The sequence below is a fragment of the Cydia fagiglandana genome, chromosome 6 (assembly GCF_963556715.1).
Source record: "Cydia fagiglandana chromosome 6, ilCydFagi1.1, whole genome shotgun sequence".
In the NCBI taxonomy this organism is placed as follows: domain Eukaryota; kingdom Metazoa; phylum Arthropoda; class Insecta; order Lepidoptera; family Tortricidae; genus Cydia; species Cydia fagiglandana.
The window spans coordinates 18,731,387-18,747,372 of NC_085937.1; the positions used below are offsets into that span (position 1 = coordinate 18,731,387).

The following is a 15,986-nucleotide window of genomic DNA, read 5'->3' on the forward strand; positions in this document are numbered from 1 at the left end:
TATTTTCTTGATTGAGCTTTTTTGTGGCTTTGACGCTTTCCGCTGTGCCATTTCTCGGTTAACGCTGATTTTTAGAAAAAGATACAGCGAATTCGATTGACTTGGCTGGATTTTATCAGTTTTGACCCATTCTTTCAACAATTGCTTTAGATGGGGACGATAGTGCGTATTTTTAGACTGCTTTTATCGAGTCGTGATTCCATCGACACGGATCGCTTTTTTCATATCTCATTGTCGCTGATAGAAAGTGTCGTTCCGTTGGTTTTCGTCTATTGTTCGGGTCCTTTGTTGAGCATTGAATTTATTTGAGTTTTGATTCGACTCCTGCATTGACTTTCGTTTTCATATTTATCTTTGTTGTTATCAAAATATTGTAAAGGTCCCTTTTACTAGTGAAATCTGTTGTTGCTGTTCATGTCGTTGTTGATAAAATCGATTAACATTATGCCTTCAAATACGTCACCTGTAGGTATACAGTTGTATAATTAATATAAATATGTCTTCCTAAAATACTCAGTGTCAGTTAACGTGCATAAAAATCATTCCTGCTCATTTTTTGTCAGTATCAAGCTTAATTAGAGCTAAGCAAATTTATATCATTACCTATAGATGCACTTAAGCAATTTCTCAGATGCACATGGTACACATTACATATATATATAGTTAAAAGTTAGCATGGCATAGTATAAACTTTCACCTTGGTCCTGCGCGCGCATGATAAATCTCCGCGCGCGCCGCTATCGGGGATCGACGAAAGTGCAAGTCGCCCAGTTCCCACGCCTCCCTGTTGGGAAACGATTCCGATTAATCGAGCAAAGTGTTGATTTGCGAATCGATATTTAAAGGGTCAATGAAAATATCCTGGTCACGGCACCTTACATGAAACCTACCTCATTCTTTTGATTTTTCTTGTAATTTCCCTTTCTTTTGATACTCTGTCCACAGAAAACTTTTATGATTAAATACATTTTAAACTAAAAGGTTAAAAAAGGGTAAGTACTCGTAATATCCGAGCTTTATCAGATTAATCGATGTTAGTTAACATCACAAGAAAAATAATAAGGTACTTGACTAATAAATACATTTATGTTAGAATAATCACAATGTGATACTGATAAATCAAAAATCTCCGAGATATTCGTATCATAAGAAACGTCATATTTAACCCAAATAATGATAGCTTTTTTTCCAAAAAAATATGGTATATTTGAAGCTTATATGTATTAGGTTCGCCAAATCGTACGTCTAACGGCGAAAAGAAACACTCATTTTCAAATTCAATACCTAAAGGCTAAAGGTCACTAAATAGATGTAGTATAATATAAAAAAATAATAAAAATATCTAATATGTAGATAATATGTAGATAGTGAATGTCGGCAATATGTAGATAAGGATTTTTCCTTATCTACATATTGTGACAATCCAAAATATATCTGATCAGCATAAATTCTTGGACTAATATGTATCGCGCTAACACCTTTGTTATAATACAGTTTATATTTATCGAAACCCATACATCATATAAGGCGTCCATTCAATGCTATATTTATGTGGTCAATGAATCGTTAGTTTTTTTGTAATCAAGCTAAGCTACTGTGGTAGTAGGCCTAATTTGGAATGCCATAAATATGAAAGGGTGGGTTGATAAAGCTATAAGTCATAATAATGTTGGTTTACCGATGTTGGCTGTTGACATAAATTATATTATTGGTCTGGCAACACTATGTAGCTGAGCGGTGTAAGTTATAAACTGGTAACACTTTTTTTATATTAATTTGGATCTATTTTTTGCTAAATCGATATTATGGCTGTTTTTTGTTGTCTGGCGTTTTGTCTTAATCATGCAATGTCACATATAATAAGAATATTTGACGTTTAAGGTCGTGACACCGATTAAACGTTTCAAGTTATTGTTTTTTGTCTTTAATCTGATATCCAACTTTAACAAAAAATGACCAATCACGATAACACGACCATAATACATTACAATATTTGTATCTGTAAGTTTAGATAATTATAATCTCTAGGTATCAATTCTTCTCTTTCATTTTCTTAACTATTATGTTGCAATTTGAAATGGCTATAGAAAACCAAGAAGAACGTGGGGTCATATATAAAATTGCTACAAATCTATTACAATTTGATATGTCTGGGTTTGCCGTTAAATATTGCCGGCTGTATTGTAACTGGTCGTTAGGATACGACTTATTTTGCAGTTTTCACCTTTCACCGATACGAATCAGTACTCCCTCATCCTTCAGACTTGATTATTGGTGTTTTAAATCTTTTATTACTACCAATTTCCTACCAACTAATTCCTATGTTAAACCTAAATTTTATGTCTGCTACTAAATCGAATTAAACGTCCAAGTCCACAAGTGCTAATAAATGTACGATGGATTTAGAACGATTAACGAGTAATAAAATCGCTATCTCTTTTCGTCCGCACCGGAGAGTAAGGGATAATCGTAAATTAGCTGGCGATCCTCTGAGTTTACGCCTGTCTGAGACTAATTTATGTCCGGGGAATGGCGTTTGAGTCTGTCATTAAATGGTAACAGACGTTTATCTGTTAGGGTAACTTAGTTAATTGGGACTATCACTAGTCCTGTCTGTAGTTACGAGTTGGTGAGAGACATCTATGTTCAGTGCTATGTTTATTTTTACTTAGAATTTTTCTATTTCGGAGAAACTGGCTATCTTTGTACAAATACTTGTGGTTCTTTACGCTAATCTCTTTATTTTAATCATAGGGGTTGGTCTGTGATTTTAATTTAAGTAACTGCATAAATGCAATTTTTAATGTATATTTGACGACCGGTATGGCGCCTATGAAGCCGATAGTCCTGGGTTCGAATCCCGGTAAGGTTTAGAACAGATATTTGTTCCTAAGTCGTGGGAGTTTTCTTTGTATAATAAGTATATATAACGTTGTCTGTACGTTACCCACAACACAAACTTTGATCTTACTGTGGGGCTTAGTAAATTCGTGTAAAGATGTCCTTTAATACTTAAAAATTTACTATTCGTAAACCTATGCTGGTTAGGATTGTCATTTTGTGTGTTTATATCAGTCAGCTTATTAATATCTGTATTACATGTGTTATAAGTTTGTTTGTTTTGTTCACAGGCCAGTCGTAAGATATCAAAATGCGGATATCTTTTCGTGGCGCCGGGCTGGGACTTCTCCAATCCGCTCTACAGAACAAAGGTATGTATTTAATGTTATAAATTACATTTTGATTATTATCATCATTTTCATCGTTACCATTGCCATCCTTATTATTATCATCTCCATCTTCGTTATTATCATCTGCAGCATAAAGCGTGTTATTATAACTGTTTAAGTATTAGCACATATATTGACATCTATCGAATATGTACAGTAAATAAATAGGTATAGTTTACATCAATATTCAAATTTCTACATGCTTAACGCACATTATTTATATTGCAACAGGTTGAATATTTGAGCATAATCAAACAGGTTTTAAAATAAATACCTACATTATAAATATAACAGCTTAGAGTTTTTAGACGGGAGAATCCTGATAAAGTGACGCCATATTTTGAATAATAAATTCGGTCCTTCGAGCCGGACATTAAAGGAATTCTAAACTTTATCACGTTCAATTTTTCAACAAAAATCCTTTTGTTGCTCCAAAAACATTGTATCCCCATCTCAGATTTCAAGGCGTCGAATAAAATGCAATTTGAAGGTTGTTTTTTTGAAAAAACCCCAGACGCATTAGACCCTAATCGTTTTTTCGCGGAACCTTCATATTTATGGGCCCATAAAGGCTACATGCGCGGGCGCATATCGCAGCTATCAATAAAGGATCGATTATTTATCGATTGGTTACCTGTTATATAGGATGACCAACAATTCAAGGACACATTTGGTATGGATTTTAATGTTCACTTTTTATCTTTTTTTAAATATGATCTGTTATGATAAAATCCTTTCGAAGCTTATGATTTGTTCTGTAAAAAATATTCTATAGACTGTCAAAGCTGATTTGTCAGTAATTAATAAGAAAGCAAACTATACTCGTCCTTTTCTTTGGGTAGCTATACTAGCGTAAAACAAAGACATTATGATTTTCTCTATTTGAAATAAGACAGTCCCTGACCAAGCCAAACTATGTATCTTCACATAGAACATGCTCAAATGCATAAAAATAATGCCTTATAAACTACACAAAATTTCACCTTTATTACGAAAATGAAATAAAGTTAAACATTATATATTATATACAGGGTGTCCCAGAAATCGACGTCAAGCCGTAAACGGATGATAGACCAAGTCATAACAGTTATCATAAAAATACAAAAAAAAAATCCAACTCATGTTCTTTAAAAATTATGGTCACTTTAAAAATTCACTAAAAAATCCACAACCTGTAATGGTTCTTTAACTCTTGTTACTACAAATTCCATAATTTATTCTAATTTTTTTATTATTGTGTAATCTTGAATAATTACAGGGTGTGGATTTTTTAGAGAATTTTTAAAGTGACCATAATTTTTAAAGAACATGAGTAGGATTTTTTTTTGTATTTTTATGATAACTGTTATGACTTGGTCTATCATCCGTTTACGGCTTGACGTCGAATTCTGGGACACCCTGTATGTATATCAAATTTTATGTCATAATGTTATACATACGGCATACAATGATTAGCAAATACCATTATTTGCCGATCACTACACGACACCCTGTATTTAGATTTTTATCAAATTTTGACAGCTTATTACGTGACGTCGAGGACAATTACTGTCAAACTGTTAAATTACGCGGAATGGCATGCGGCAATGTGTCAATGTAATTAATATTAATCTGTTGACGGGTTATTGAAAAACATATTACCTATATATTATGTTATATTTTTTGTAAAATGGCCCCTGATGATAAATTTGCAGGGAAATGATTAATTTGTGATGGTTATTGATGATGAAAGTTATCGGAGGCCGAAGGTGCTCAATCCATAACTGAAGGTGACACAATTTTGATGAGTTTACTGTGTCTCTGATTTCTTATTTGTAATACTAATATGTATATCTTAGAAGTAATGATATGTAATATAGGTGATAGGTGTCATAAAATGGTAATGAAATGAAGGAATGATAAATACAATATTTAATGTCATGCTTACTGTGTCTGGACTGCATATGTATCTAACACAGCACCTCTATTCATAAAATAGTTATTTGTACAACAAGAGATCAAAGTTTGATATTTCTTCGAGTGCTTATTTTGAGTCCCGTGCAAGCGAAAGATTCTATAATAGATTCACGAGCGTAGCGAGTGAATCTAATTTAGAATATTGAGCGTAGTAAGGGATTCAAAAGCGCACGAGATGTAAATAACTTTGATCTCGTGTAGTACACAAAAAATTTCACCCTAAGCAGTGAGAACATACCTAGAGGGACAGAGATAATAGTTAGAACCCAAGTATATCGAACTTGTATTAGACCCCGCATGTTGAAATTACATTTGACTATAAAGGTCACTTGAATGACATTTTGTCTCACTCAGTGAGCAAAATGCGATTTTGCTCACTCATATTGTCTCACTCAGTAACAAAATTACTCAGTGAGCAAAATCGCATTTTGCTCACTGTTTTTAAGAAGCAAAGTACCCTTGTTCGAGCTGCTGTGGTGAAAAGGTATATTACATTATCTTTAAAAAAATATCTTTATACATTTTGTATTAAAACTAAAGAAATATCAAAATTAAATTTGAATGACAGAATTTTGCATCAATTACTCTTTAACCTTAAATTAATGTAAAAACAGGAATATTCAACGTCAAAAAAATACAGAAATGTTTTGAAAAATATCGATACTACCCGCAGAGCTGGATGTAAATATAATGATAATTCCTCGCATTTTCGTTTCTTGCGTTGTATTACATCAGACGGACAGATAAACATTATGCATACAGTTTACAAAAAAATACAAAACATTCAGTCGGGTTCCCATAAAAGAATTAAATAAAGAGCATAACGTTTTTAAGTAGGTATGTATGATATAGGTTTATTTCAATTTTAAGGTAAACATTTGTTAGGTTTTATTATCGATATACAATATTTTTTTAAAGGTTTGAAAATATTTGACTAGTTGTTCACGTTGATACTTATACGCGCTAATATAAATCTAAAATGTCCAATAGAAAGCAGCACTTTGCGTTAAATCATTTATCTACTTTTCCATTGTGCAATAATGTTTATATAATAACTTTATCGTTGATGTCGTTATTATAACAAGCGGAAAGCAAGGGTAGTCGTGCGTTACCGTCGCGTTTAGTAACGTTCTGTGATAATTTTCTCGTAATCATTTTAATTCAGCAATCATTTGTATTTAAATCTCGGTTTCTTTACAGTCTAAACTCTAAAGGATCAATCTTCAGATTACATATAATGACTTTTTATTTTTAAGTCATAAGAGTAATGTACGTCATGGGTAATTGGAATTTTCACGGGTTGATTCTGATTTGCTCTTTAAGATCTTTATAAATATGATTTTGAAAAGGAAACTTCAATTTTTAAGGTACGTAATGCGCAACAACAGAAACTGTCCATGAAAGAACCCTAAAATCGTATTCATACTTAAATTTTGAAGATTACGATAAGGCCCAGCAAGGCGCAAATCGGCGCCAAAAAGTGCCCAAAAAAACGCGCCCGCGCACTGAAGCGCCAAATATACAAAATGACGTATAATACTTAGAAATACAATAAATTTTCGTCCAATTTGGCACTGTATAACATGCCAGGACATTATTAATCAAGTGGTTATCAATTCAGATGTCAAATCTTTTATTCCTTCGTTGCAGTCAATCAAATTCCCAAGTAGCTCGTGAATTGTGAATTAATTTGCATTTTTACGCGTCATTTTTTATCCTAAAAAATGAAAAGAATACGAGATTATGAATTATATTGAATTGGAGAGACGCTCCTAATTTTTATGTGTGATATGACTTACGAGCATGCAGTCATACTTAAACCAACGTATGTTTTTTATCTGTGTACCTTGAAATATGTTTGCTTTTATTCAAATCATATTTATAGGTCATACTATCTTGAAGAAGTATTGAGATAATCCAATCTGAATTGACTTTACATGAGGAAATCCTGGTTTAGAACTTTAGATCTTGATTAATAAGGTATGTCAGTATCTAGTTTCTGTCTTGACGGATACCAAATACATCGCAACTCGCAACACTTACAGACAAAACACAACGATCATGATGTCAATGATCATTAGATAACGCAAGACATTTAAATAAGCGTAATTCCAAAACAATGCAATTGTGCAAATGCAGATGCCTCTGGGCGTTCCGAACAATTTGTGATAAATAACGCTCTAATGCGAATGAATGTTTAGCATTTAGCGATGTAATCGCTTAGTAAAGTTTACAGGGATTTGTCCAAGATCACGAAATTGCTAAATGTTAGTTGACTTAGACATGTTTTGTCTAAAAGAGATGTAGATGCAATGTTTGCGTGCCCTTTTTGGGTGTTTGCAAGTCTTTCGTGTGGGCTTATGAAGTTATGACTGAGTTTTTTAGTTTTCCGATTGATTTCATTGTCTAGCCATTATGGTTTCAACACACCGAATCACCACAATTTTCAGCAATATCAGAAAGTCCATGAATGTGTACCTATTATTTTTTAGGTTGTACGAATGTGTTGTGGTATTGTGTTCTTTAATGTACCGAAACTCCGTCTCGCTAGGTGTTATTGTTATAATAGCCATTTGCATGTATTTCATTTTTAAAACAATGCCGCACTACGTAATGCTGTTGAATTATAAAACAGAATTACTAATATTAATTTTAGATCTAGAAAGCGTCTGAGTGCGTCAAGTTTATTGTACTCTATTTACTTAATACATTCCATCATTAAAGTCGTATTTCTGAAGTTAACAGCTCGTGAAATTAGGCAAAGCTTAATAACGACATTACGCCTATGCTCACGGGTAATTGTCAGGTTCCAGCTTTCTAGACATTTGCGGTGTAACTAAGTGATTCTTACATATTTACCTTGGCTTTCACGTCTGGTGTTATGATGTCTTCATATAGGATGGGACTCGCCGGGAAAATTAAACAATTAGCTAAAGAAAACGGGTTGAGCACTTCTTCTTAACCCGTCTTCTTTGTTCTCCTTTTAATATAAGAAAGAATTGTGGTCCTAAATATTGCCTTGTGGTTGTGGTAACCTGCTGCCTTCAGTTATTCAAATATTCTTTTATAACTTACGGAAGTAGCACAGCGATGCCATAACACAAAGACTGTAGTTTATTATCAGAACATACAAAAACACATTGTAGTCCAAATTTGTACAACGGAAGGAAACCCAGCCACCTGTAACCAAACAGCATAAAGCACTTTTTTACAATTTCTGGTTTAAAACCACGATTAGATCACTATTATTTCCATCGCTCGGCCACCTGGACTAAGTGAATTTTAATAGCGGCTTCCTTTGTTACGTTGTTTTTATTATAATCCAAGCTTTAAATTGTAGTAAATAACATGCTGCCAACTTGCCGGCGAGTTTTTCCGTTGCGATAATCTGTTACCAGAGGTTACGTGTGCAAAAAGTTTTAATTTTAATCCATCATTGTTGACTGCTCGTTAAATCTTAGGCCCTTGGCGTTGCCACTTAATTTTGAGACCCTTTTTTAAAGTAATTTAGAATTCGATTTGAAACACTGCGGGGTTATTAAAACGTCATATTTTAATTTGAAAACCTTGTCGAGGCTCGCTAATTTGAATTTGATAACACGGTATTTCGTGCTGTCAGGTTTCGCTACTGTTTTTTTAATGCTTCGACTTTTGTCCGGTTCAATGCAGAGATATTTATGTTTTCGTAATAGACAATAGTTATTATACAATAACAAGCTTGTTACTGAGTTTACGTAAAAATCGTAGCCTAGTTTGTTTTGTTTTGTCAAAATATCCGACATAACATTTAACAGAAAATTTGGGGTCGTTCCGTGAATGTTGCATATTTTTACGTTTCAATTAGGGAATGCAAATCGGTTATTTTTTGTATGGAAATAATTGGTTTTTAACCGAAACCGCGGTTATTTCCATACAAAAAATAACCGATTTGCATTCCTTATTTTCAATAGACATATGCATCTCTTGTTTGTTTTTGCATGACTATATGTAACAAGACTAACAAGTTTTTGCAATAATTTAAACAGCTTTACGTCAATCGTATATATACATATAGTTACATAAACAGCAGCTAGTATACCAACGGCATGCTTAAAAAATAAATAAAAACACCTGCATTCGTTCACTGGAAAAAATATTAAGCCGAACTCAGTGACTGCCTAAAGAACTCATAGCCGAAAAAATAACTGAACGTAAGCAATAAATAAATAAATATTGCTCAACATCCTAAAACCAATTTTGTCCTATAGTCCCATTTTTTCTTACTTGTATAATGGGCTCTCTAAGCATTTGTATCATAGGCTCTTTAAGCTGATACATTACACGGGCTCTTTAAGCTTCTTGTATAATGGGCTCTCTAAGCATTTGTCATAGGCTCTTTAAGCTGATACATTACACGGGCTCTTTAAGCTTACTTGTATAATGGGCTCTCTAAGCATTTGTATCATAGGTTATCAGTAGTAACAAGGCATTTTGTTACAAGTGTCACTGTTATGCTAACATTTCTTTCAGTGTTGATTTACAACGTTATGCACAATGCTGAACACCTGTTCATAATGTTGCCGAGAAACAATTCGCCTCTCAAATAAATCAAAAACTTAACCTTTAGTTAGTACAAATCGCAGAATTCTGAGTTACCGCCGCGCGGAGTCACGACTGGTATTAAAATATGCTCATTTTGCACTCCCGGCCATTGGTTGAGCAACTCGGTAGCTTGAACCATCTTTGAGTTTTGCCATAGTCTAATAAAACATGGTCTTCTCTTCCCAAAGTGACACAAGCCTACGTCACAATAACATGGCCGCTATATACAGCGCTATCGCATATTATCATATAGCGCTGTCGCATGATGACGTAGGCTTGTGTCAGTCACGTGACCACGAAAAGACGGGAAGAGAATACCAGGCGGAGTATATTATTATACCATGAGTTTTGCTAAAGTTTTGTTAAAATATCGTAAAACCACCCATATAGTATAACTACTACAACTGTGGTTCATAACTTCAACACATGATTCATGTAAAAGTATGGACACGAAAAAATCTGGTCGACTGGTCGTCCATGATATGGTAAATTTTTTAAATGAATGAGGATTTTTCAAGCTATTTTCATTATTTCACCATACCTATGTTTTGTGAACAGCGTTTTCTGATAATCTTCACTCGCTTCCTGCTACAAAGCTACAATTGTACTGATAGCTAATGAAGTGGACTGTATAAATATTATGACTAATGGGATGATGGAAACGCGTTATACTCGTATAATTAAGTATTTTAATAAACAATATTAAGTACAAGGATGTTATTTGTAACACGGTGACAGGCAGACTGATTGTCAAACACAAATTAAAATACTTCACAAACAATTCAACGTTCGAAGGAGGCCGCGTGCCAGCCAGTCGCCAACATGTACTGTACTGGATTTGAAAAGAGAAGTTTTTTTTACAGAAAATACGTTTTGCTTGTTCGACATTCGTACAGTCGCCATCAGATATTAGTCATACGTATTATGAAAACAAAGCTGCACTTTAAGGTGGAAGCAAGCCGCTTTGCATGGTGATAGTAGACACCAAAGTAAGCGATTTTTTCCGAAGCACCCAAAAATTCACCCCTTAGGAGCCGAGATTTAGCGAGGTCTATTAGGAAAAAGAAAAAAATTCCACAAGTTTCAGGGAACAACAAATATTGAAAAAAATTATATCATTTGAAAGAAAATCACTTTTTTTAACATAAAAAAAATAAATACAAAATCTTTTCAAACAATATTAGTGTGAAATTATTAAAAAACATTTTTTTCTCTTTTGCGCTTTATTCTTGCAAATAATGTCTTCGACTTTGAAGAATGTCTGAAAATAAGTATTTTTGGTTAAAGTCAAATATATTTCTTACTAAATAACGAAAACCGCATCAAAATCGGTTCAGCAGTTTTTGAGATACAAGTTTCAGAAGATGGCTTACTTTTATTTATATGGGATTTTTCGTCTTACATAGTCCAAAAGGCGAGTAAGTCGTAGTAAATTATACGTAAATTAGAAGGTACTTAATTTATCTACATTAGGGATATGTATATAATATATATTTATATGTGGAAAGCGGCCATAGTCACCATCTTACATAAAAAAGGAGATATATCGAAGCCGAATTTTCGCCCCACAAGCCTCCTTTCCCATACGTACAAACTCTTTGTAAAAGTTTTATGCAACCGCCTAAATTGTATCCTCGATTAATGCCAACCTCCCGAGCAGGCTGATGTCCGGAGCGGATTCTCTACAGTCGACCATATACATGCGGTAAAGCAGTTAATGGAGAAAAGTCACGAGTACAACCGGACCCTGTGCATGGCCTTCGTAGATTACGAAAAATCCTTCGACAGTGTCGAGCATTGGGCGGTGTTTGAGTCTCTCCATCGCTGCTCAATCGACAATCGCTACGTGGATCTGCTCTAGGAGCTATACATATATACCTCGGCAACAATACAAGTTTGGCTTTACAAACTTAGTAACCCAATATCTATCGAAAGGGGATATCAGTTCAACCAAGTTTTTGACGGCAGTGCTAGACGACGTCATAAAAACGCTTGCATGGGACAGAACTATCATCAGTATCAATATCCAAGGTAGACGTGCGCGCCGGTCGAAAAAAATCGGGCGGCGGCGCGCCACGAAAAAATCCACGGCGGCGGCGTAACGCCGGCGGCGTGGGATTTTCAACTTTTCAATATACGTATAATGAGAAACCAAGATTAACTCTTAAATCAACACGGGTAAAATCTCAATAAAACTGTGTTACATCGTTTTTTTTGGTTTATTGTAGAAATATCATGAAAAAAAACATGTTGGACGTTGCCAGGATCGGTGTAATTAAAAAGATACGCCGCGTAATGAAAAGACGTCCAGTATTTTGGACGTTGCCGAGTATAGACTACCTACTTTGTGTGCATAAGGTTGTTTTAGTCCAACTCATGTTTTTTTTTAAATAAATATAGAATAATTGCATTTTCTAATTAGAAATACACTTACTGATAATGTCAACTTATATAATGAATTGAAGTAAAACCTATTATTTTTATATTTTTGGAATAACTTTGTAGCTTGTAGGTGGTAAAATTTCACCAGTCATTGACGTCATTTATTTGACATTAAATCAAATAGCGGGTTATCCTAGAAAGCAGTAACATCCAAGCAATGGTTTTTACAATAATGCATGCACTTTTATCAAAATTTTCCTAATAAATTTCTCAAATGAAATCGGGTATGTCTCTTGATGAAAACAAATCCACACACAAACAGGAAACAAACACACACACACACCACATACACAGGGAAAAAATCCATAAAAATATTTTTTTATCTATTTGGTTCATTACGTAATACGGCAAGTAATGACTTTTTCAAATGTTTTGAAACACTTAACATCCCTCTATTTAATTTGTTTACCAATAAACTACCAGAAAATTTAATAATTTTACTCTTCGCATACTTGGCAACGTCTAACATATTGGACTTAGCAAAAGTGCCGTGTTGTCGATTACAACGGGCAAAATACTGGACATTACACTTTTTACACTTGTTTAACCCATAAACAAAAACATTTTTATGTAAATCATATTGCCACGTAATAAACAGACCAGTTAGTAACCTATTACACGTTTTATTTTAACGCTGCTTAATACTGTCATAAAAAAAATTAAGTATGGGTAAAATGTCAGTCTTTCGGATGCTTCTTTGCAAGTTCTGCGTTCTGTAGGACTTTGACAAAAATATTATGTTCACACTGGTTCCCAATATTTTCTTATACATATACCCAATTACTCATACTTAAAAATAACATATCATTCAAGTAGTATTAGTAGTAGTAGTAGTTTCCTGGTAGTGTTAGTACGCTACCAGAGGAAAGTAACGCTATGCTTTAATATTTGGTGCAGAATTTTTTTTCTTGGGATGTCCATTATAGTGGACGTTATCGATTTAAGGGTTAAAATAAATCAAGCAATGAATTAAAAAGAAACGGAACAGTCGGAACGCTAAAGCTAGGCACGTCGCACGCGCTTTATGTCCATTGATTTTAAATTTGTACTCTTGCGGGCTTTGTATCGGCGCGAATTTTAAACTACCGGCGGCGGCGGCGGCGCGCCGCGGCGGCGCGCACGTCTAATCCAAGGGTCTTCTTGTCACACCTGCCGCCTTTTTTGTTTGCCGAGTCCCTGGAAGATCTTCAAGGCATGGTTGAAAGCCATGCTTCTTTGAATAGATCTTAAGCTGACTACGTCCAAGACTAAAGTTATGACGAACATCTCTAGTAAATCGATTCCAACCATTACGGTTAGGAACGAAAGATAGGAGGTGGTCGAGAAATACGTGTATCTTGGATATATTCTATCATTTGACAAAACACATCAGCAGAAGGAGATCTCCAGGAAAATCCAGCTGGGTTGGGCGGCATTCAATAAACAAGCGGACATCCTCAAACCCGTTAACATTCCACAATGCCTGAAAACTCGCCTCTTTAACCAATGTGTCCTGGGAGCGCGCCATGCTCGGCATCAAATTTCAAGACCGAGTGAGGCAGGTCGAAATCCGACGCCGCACCAAGATGCAAGACGTTGGATGCGTCATCACCAAACCTAAATGGAGCTGGGCGGGACATGTTGCCAGGCAGAGTGATGCCAGGTGGGCCAAAATGTTAACGGAATTGTGGCCGCTTACAGACGAAAGAAGTGCCTGGCGTCCGTTGGCTCGTTGGGTGGTCGTCCACGTCATTCCGAAGATTGCGGGTCACTTCTGGATGAGATTGGCTCAGGACCGGGATAAGTGGCGTACTCGAAGAGAGGCCTATGCTCAGCAGTGGGCGATTAAAGGCTGATATGATGAATTGATGATATTATATATTTACAATAAAAAGATTATTCATCTTCAGCTTCATTCACACTGGCTAAACTGGTTAAACTAGAGGATGAAATAAAAAAGAGAATAAAATGTAGATCTTTTTACAGATAAATATACTTTATATTGAAAAAGCTATATTGTTATAAAATTATATGTTATTATACGTACTTTAATGTACCTACTAACTTTAAAACTTTGATTTGCCCAATATTCGGTAGGGATTAAAGTACTAACCCTGCTTTTAAACACAATGCCTCATAATAAAATTTGTTTAATGAATTTGAAGATATATGTATAAATGTTTATATAATACATAGATAAAGGTGTCTTTTATATTAATAAGAAAAGCACAACATAGTTAGAACTTAATACAGTACTTAAAATTAGTCACTAATTATAAATCGTCATGTCAATAAAACTAGGCCAATTTCTGGATCATGAATCTTATAAACTACTTAACCGATTTTGATGTGGTTTTCAGTTTCTGATAAGAAATATGTTTGACTTTATTATTAAGTACTTATTTGCAGACATTTTTCAATGTGGAAGACACTATTTGAAAATTAAAACGTAAAAGGTATTTTTTTAATAATTTTACACTAACACTATATTTCTTTAATATATTTTTTTATATTTTTTTTACATCCAGAAAAGATATAGTCTTTCGATTGACACCAAATTTATCTTAATCGGACGATCCGTGAGACTTGTAGATTTTTTTTTTCTGTTTTTAACAGACCTCGCTTTTTCTCGGCTCCTAAGGGACGAAATTACGGGTGCTTCGAAAAAAATAGTTTTATTTGGTCTCCACTATTATCGTGCAAAGTGGCTTGCTTCCACCTCAAAATGCAGCGTTACGGCAAAAAAGCTCCATAATTAGTATGACTATATATCGGAGCGGCCAAGGTGTTCACAATATCTGAACACGCGCTCTAACGCCCTGACAATAGAGGCGTGTTCAGATGATTGTGAGCACCTTGGCCGCTCCGATATATCTGATGGCGACTGTACCTACATCTCTTGCAATTTGCTGCGTAACTAAAGCAAAGAATGAAGACCATTGATATTTGCATTTTCGACATAATTAGACTAAAAGGAGTAAGTATCTAGTCTAATCTAACTAATTTCCAGTTATCTATTTGCAAAACTTGACTTTTGAGAGCATTACGGTTTATTGCAATTCGCAATTAACCTAATGCACTTTGTTTCATTATTAGTTACTGCAGCGTCTAAACTGTTTAAGTACTCGTAGGTACATAGTTATATAATATCTTTCCCAATCATGAAATAACATACTCATACTCCTCGATAGCTATCGACCATAAATCGGCCCGATAAGGTGAAAGTCTATAATAAGGGTACTAGAAATTTTACATTATCGATTTCTAAGTTATCAAGGCTCCTGGTAAAGTGATCAATTTGCGCTTGCGCAGAGCCTGATGGAGCTGGTTTCCCTCTCGGTGACTAATTTGGAATTTACCTTGTACAGTCGCCATCAGATATATCGGAGCAGCTAAGACGCTCACAAATATCTGAACACTCCTCTATTGTCAGGGCGTTAGAGTGCGTGTTCAGATATTGTGAACACCTTGGCCGCTCCGATATATCTGATGGCGACTGTACTTATACACCGTGTGGTGGAATAGCTTGGCAAACGCTTAGGGCGTTATTTATTAATATATTTCAACTTAGATCTAAAATGCCTGTGATAGTTTTACCCTATCTGTCATTTTGACAGTTGAAGTTTGTTAGAAAGTGACAAAATTTAACAGACGTTGGCTAAGTATTAAGAATAACACGACGAATATGATGAATAACATTATTTTTCGGAATTAACAAGTTTCATAATCTATTGATGCGACAATTTTCTACCACATAGTTTCTAGTAAAATTTTCTACTACATATTAAGTATCTACTA

At 34.6% G+C, this 15,986-nt stretch overlaps 1 protein-coding gene across 1 annotated transcript in view; it reads left to right on the forward strand.

Annotated features, from left to right (window-relative positions):
- Positions 1-15,986, forward strand: part of LOC134665450 (protein outspread) — a 417,047-nt gene that overhangs the window by 158,771 nt on the left and 242,290 nt on the right. The window contains exon 2 of the mRNA XM_063522424.1: positions 3,132-3,212. Coding sequence (XP_063378494.1) covers positions 3,132-3,212 — 81 coding nt within the window. The remainder of the gene's footprint in view (positions 1-3,131; positions 3,213-15,986) is intronic.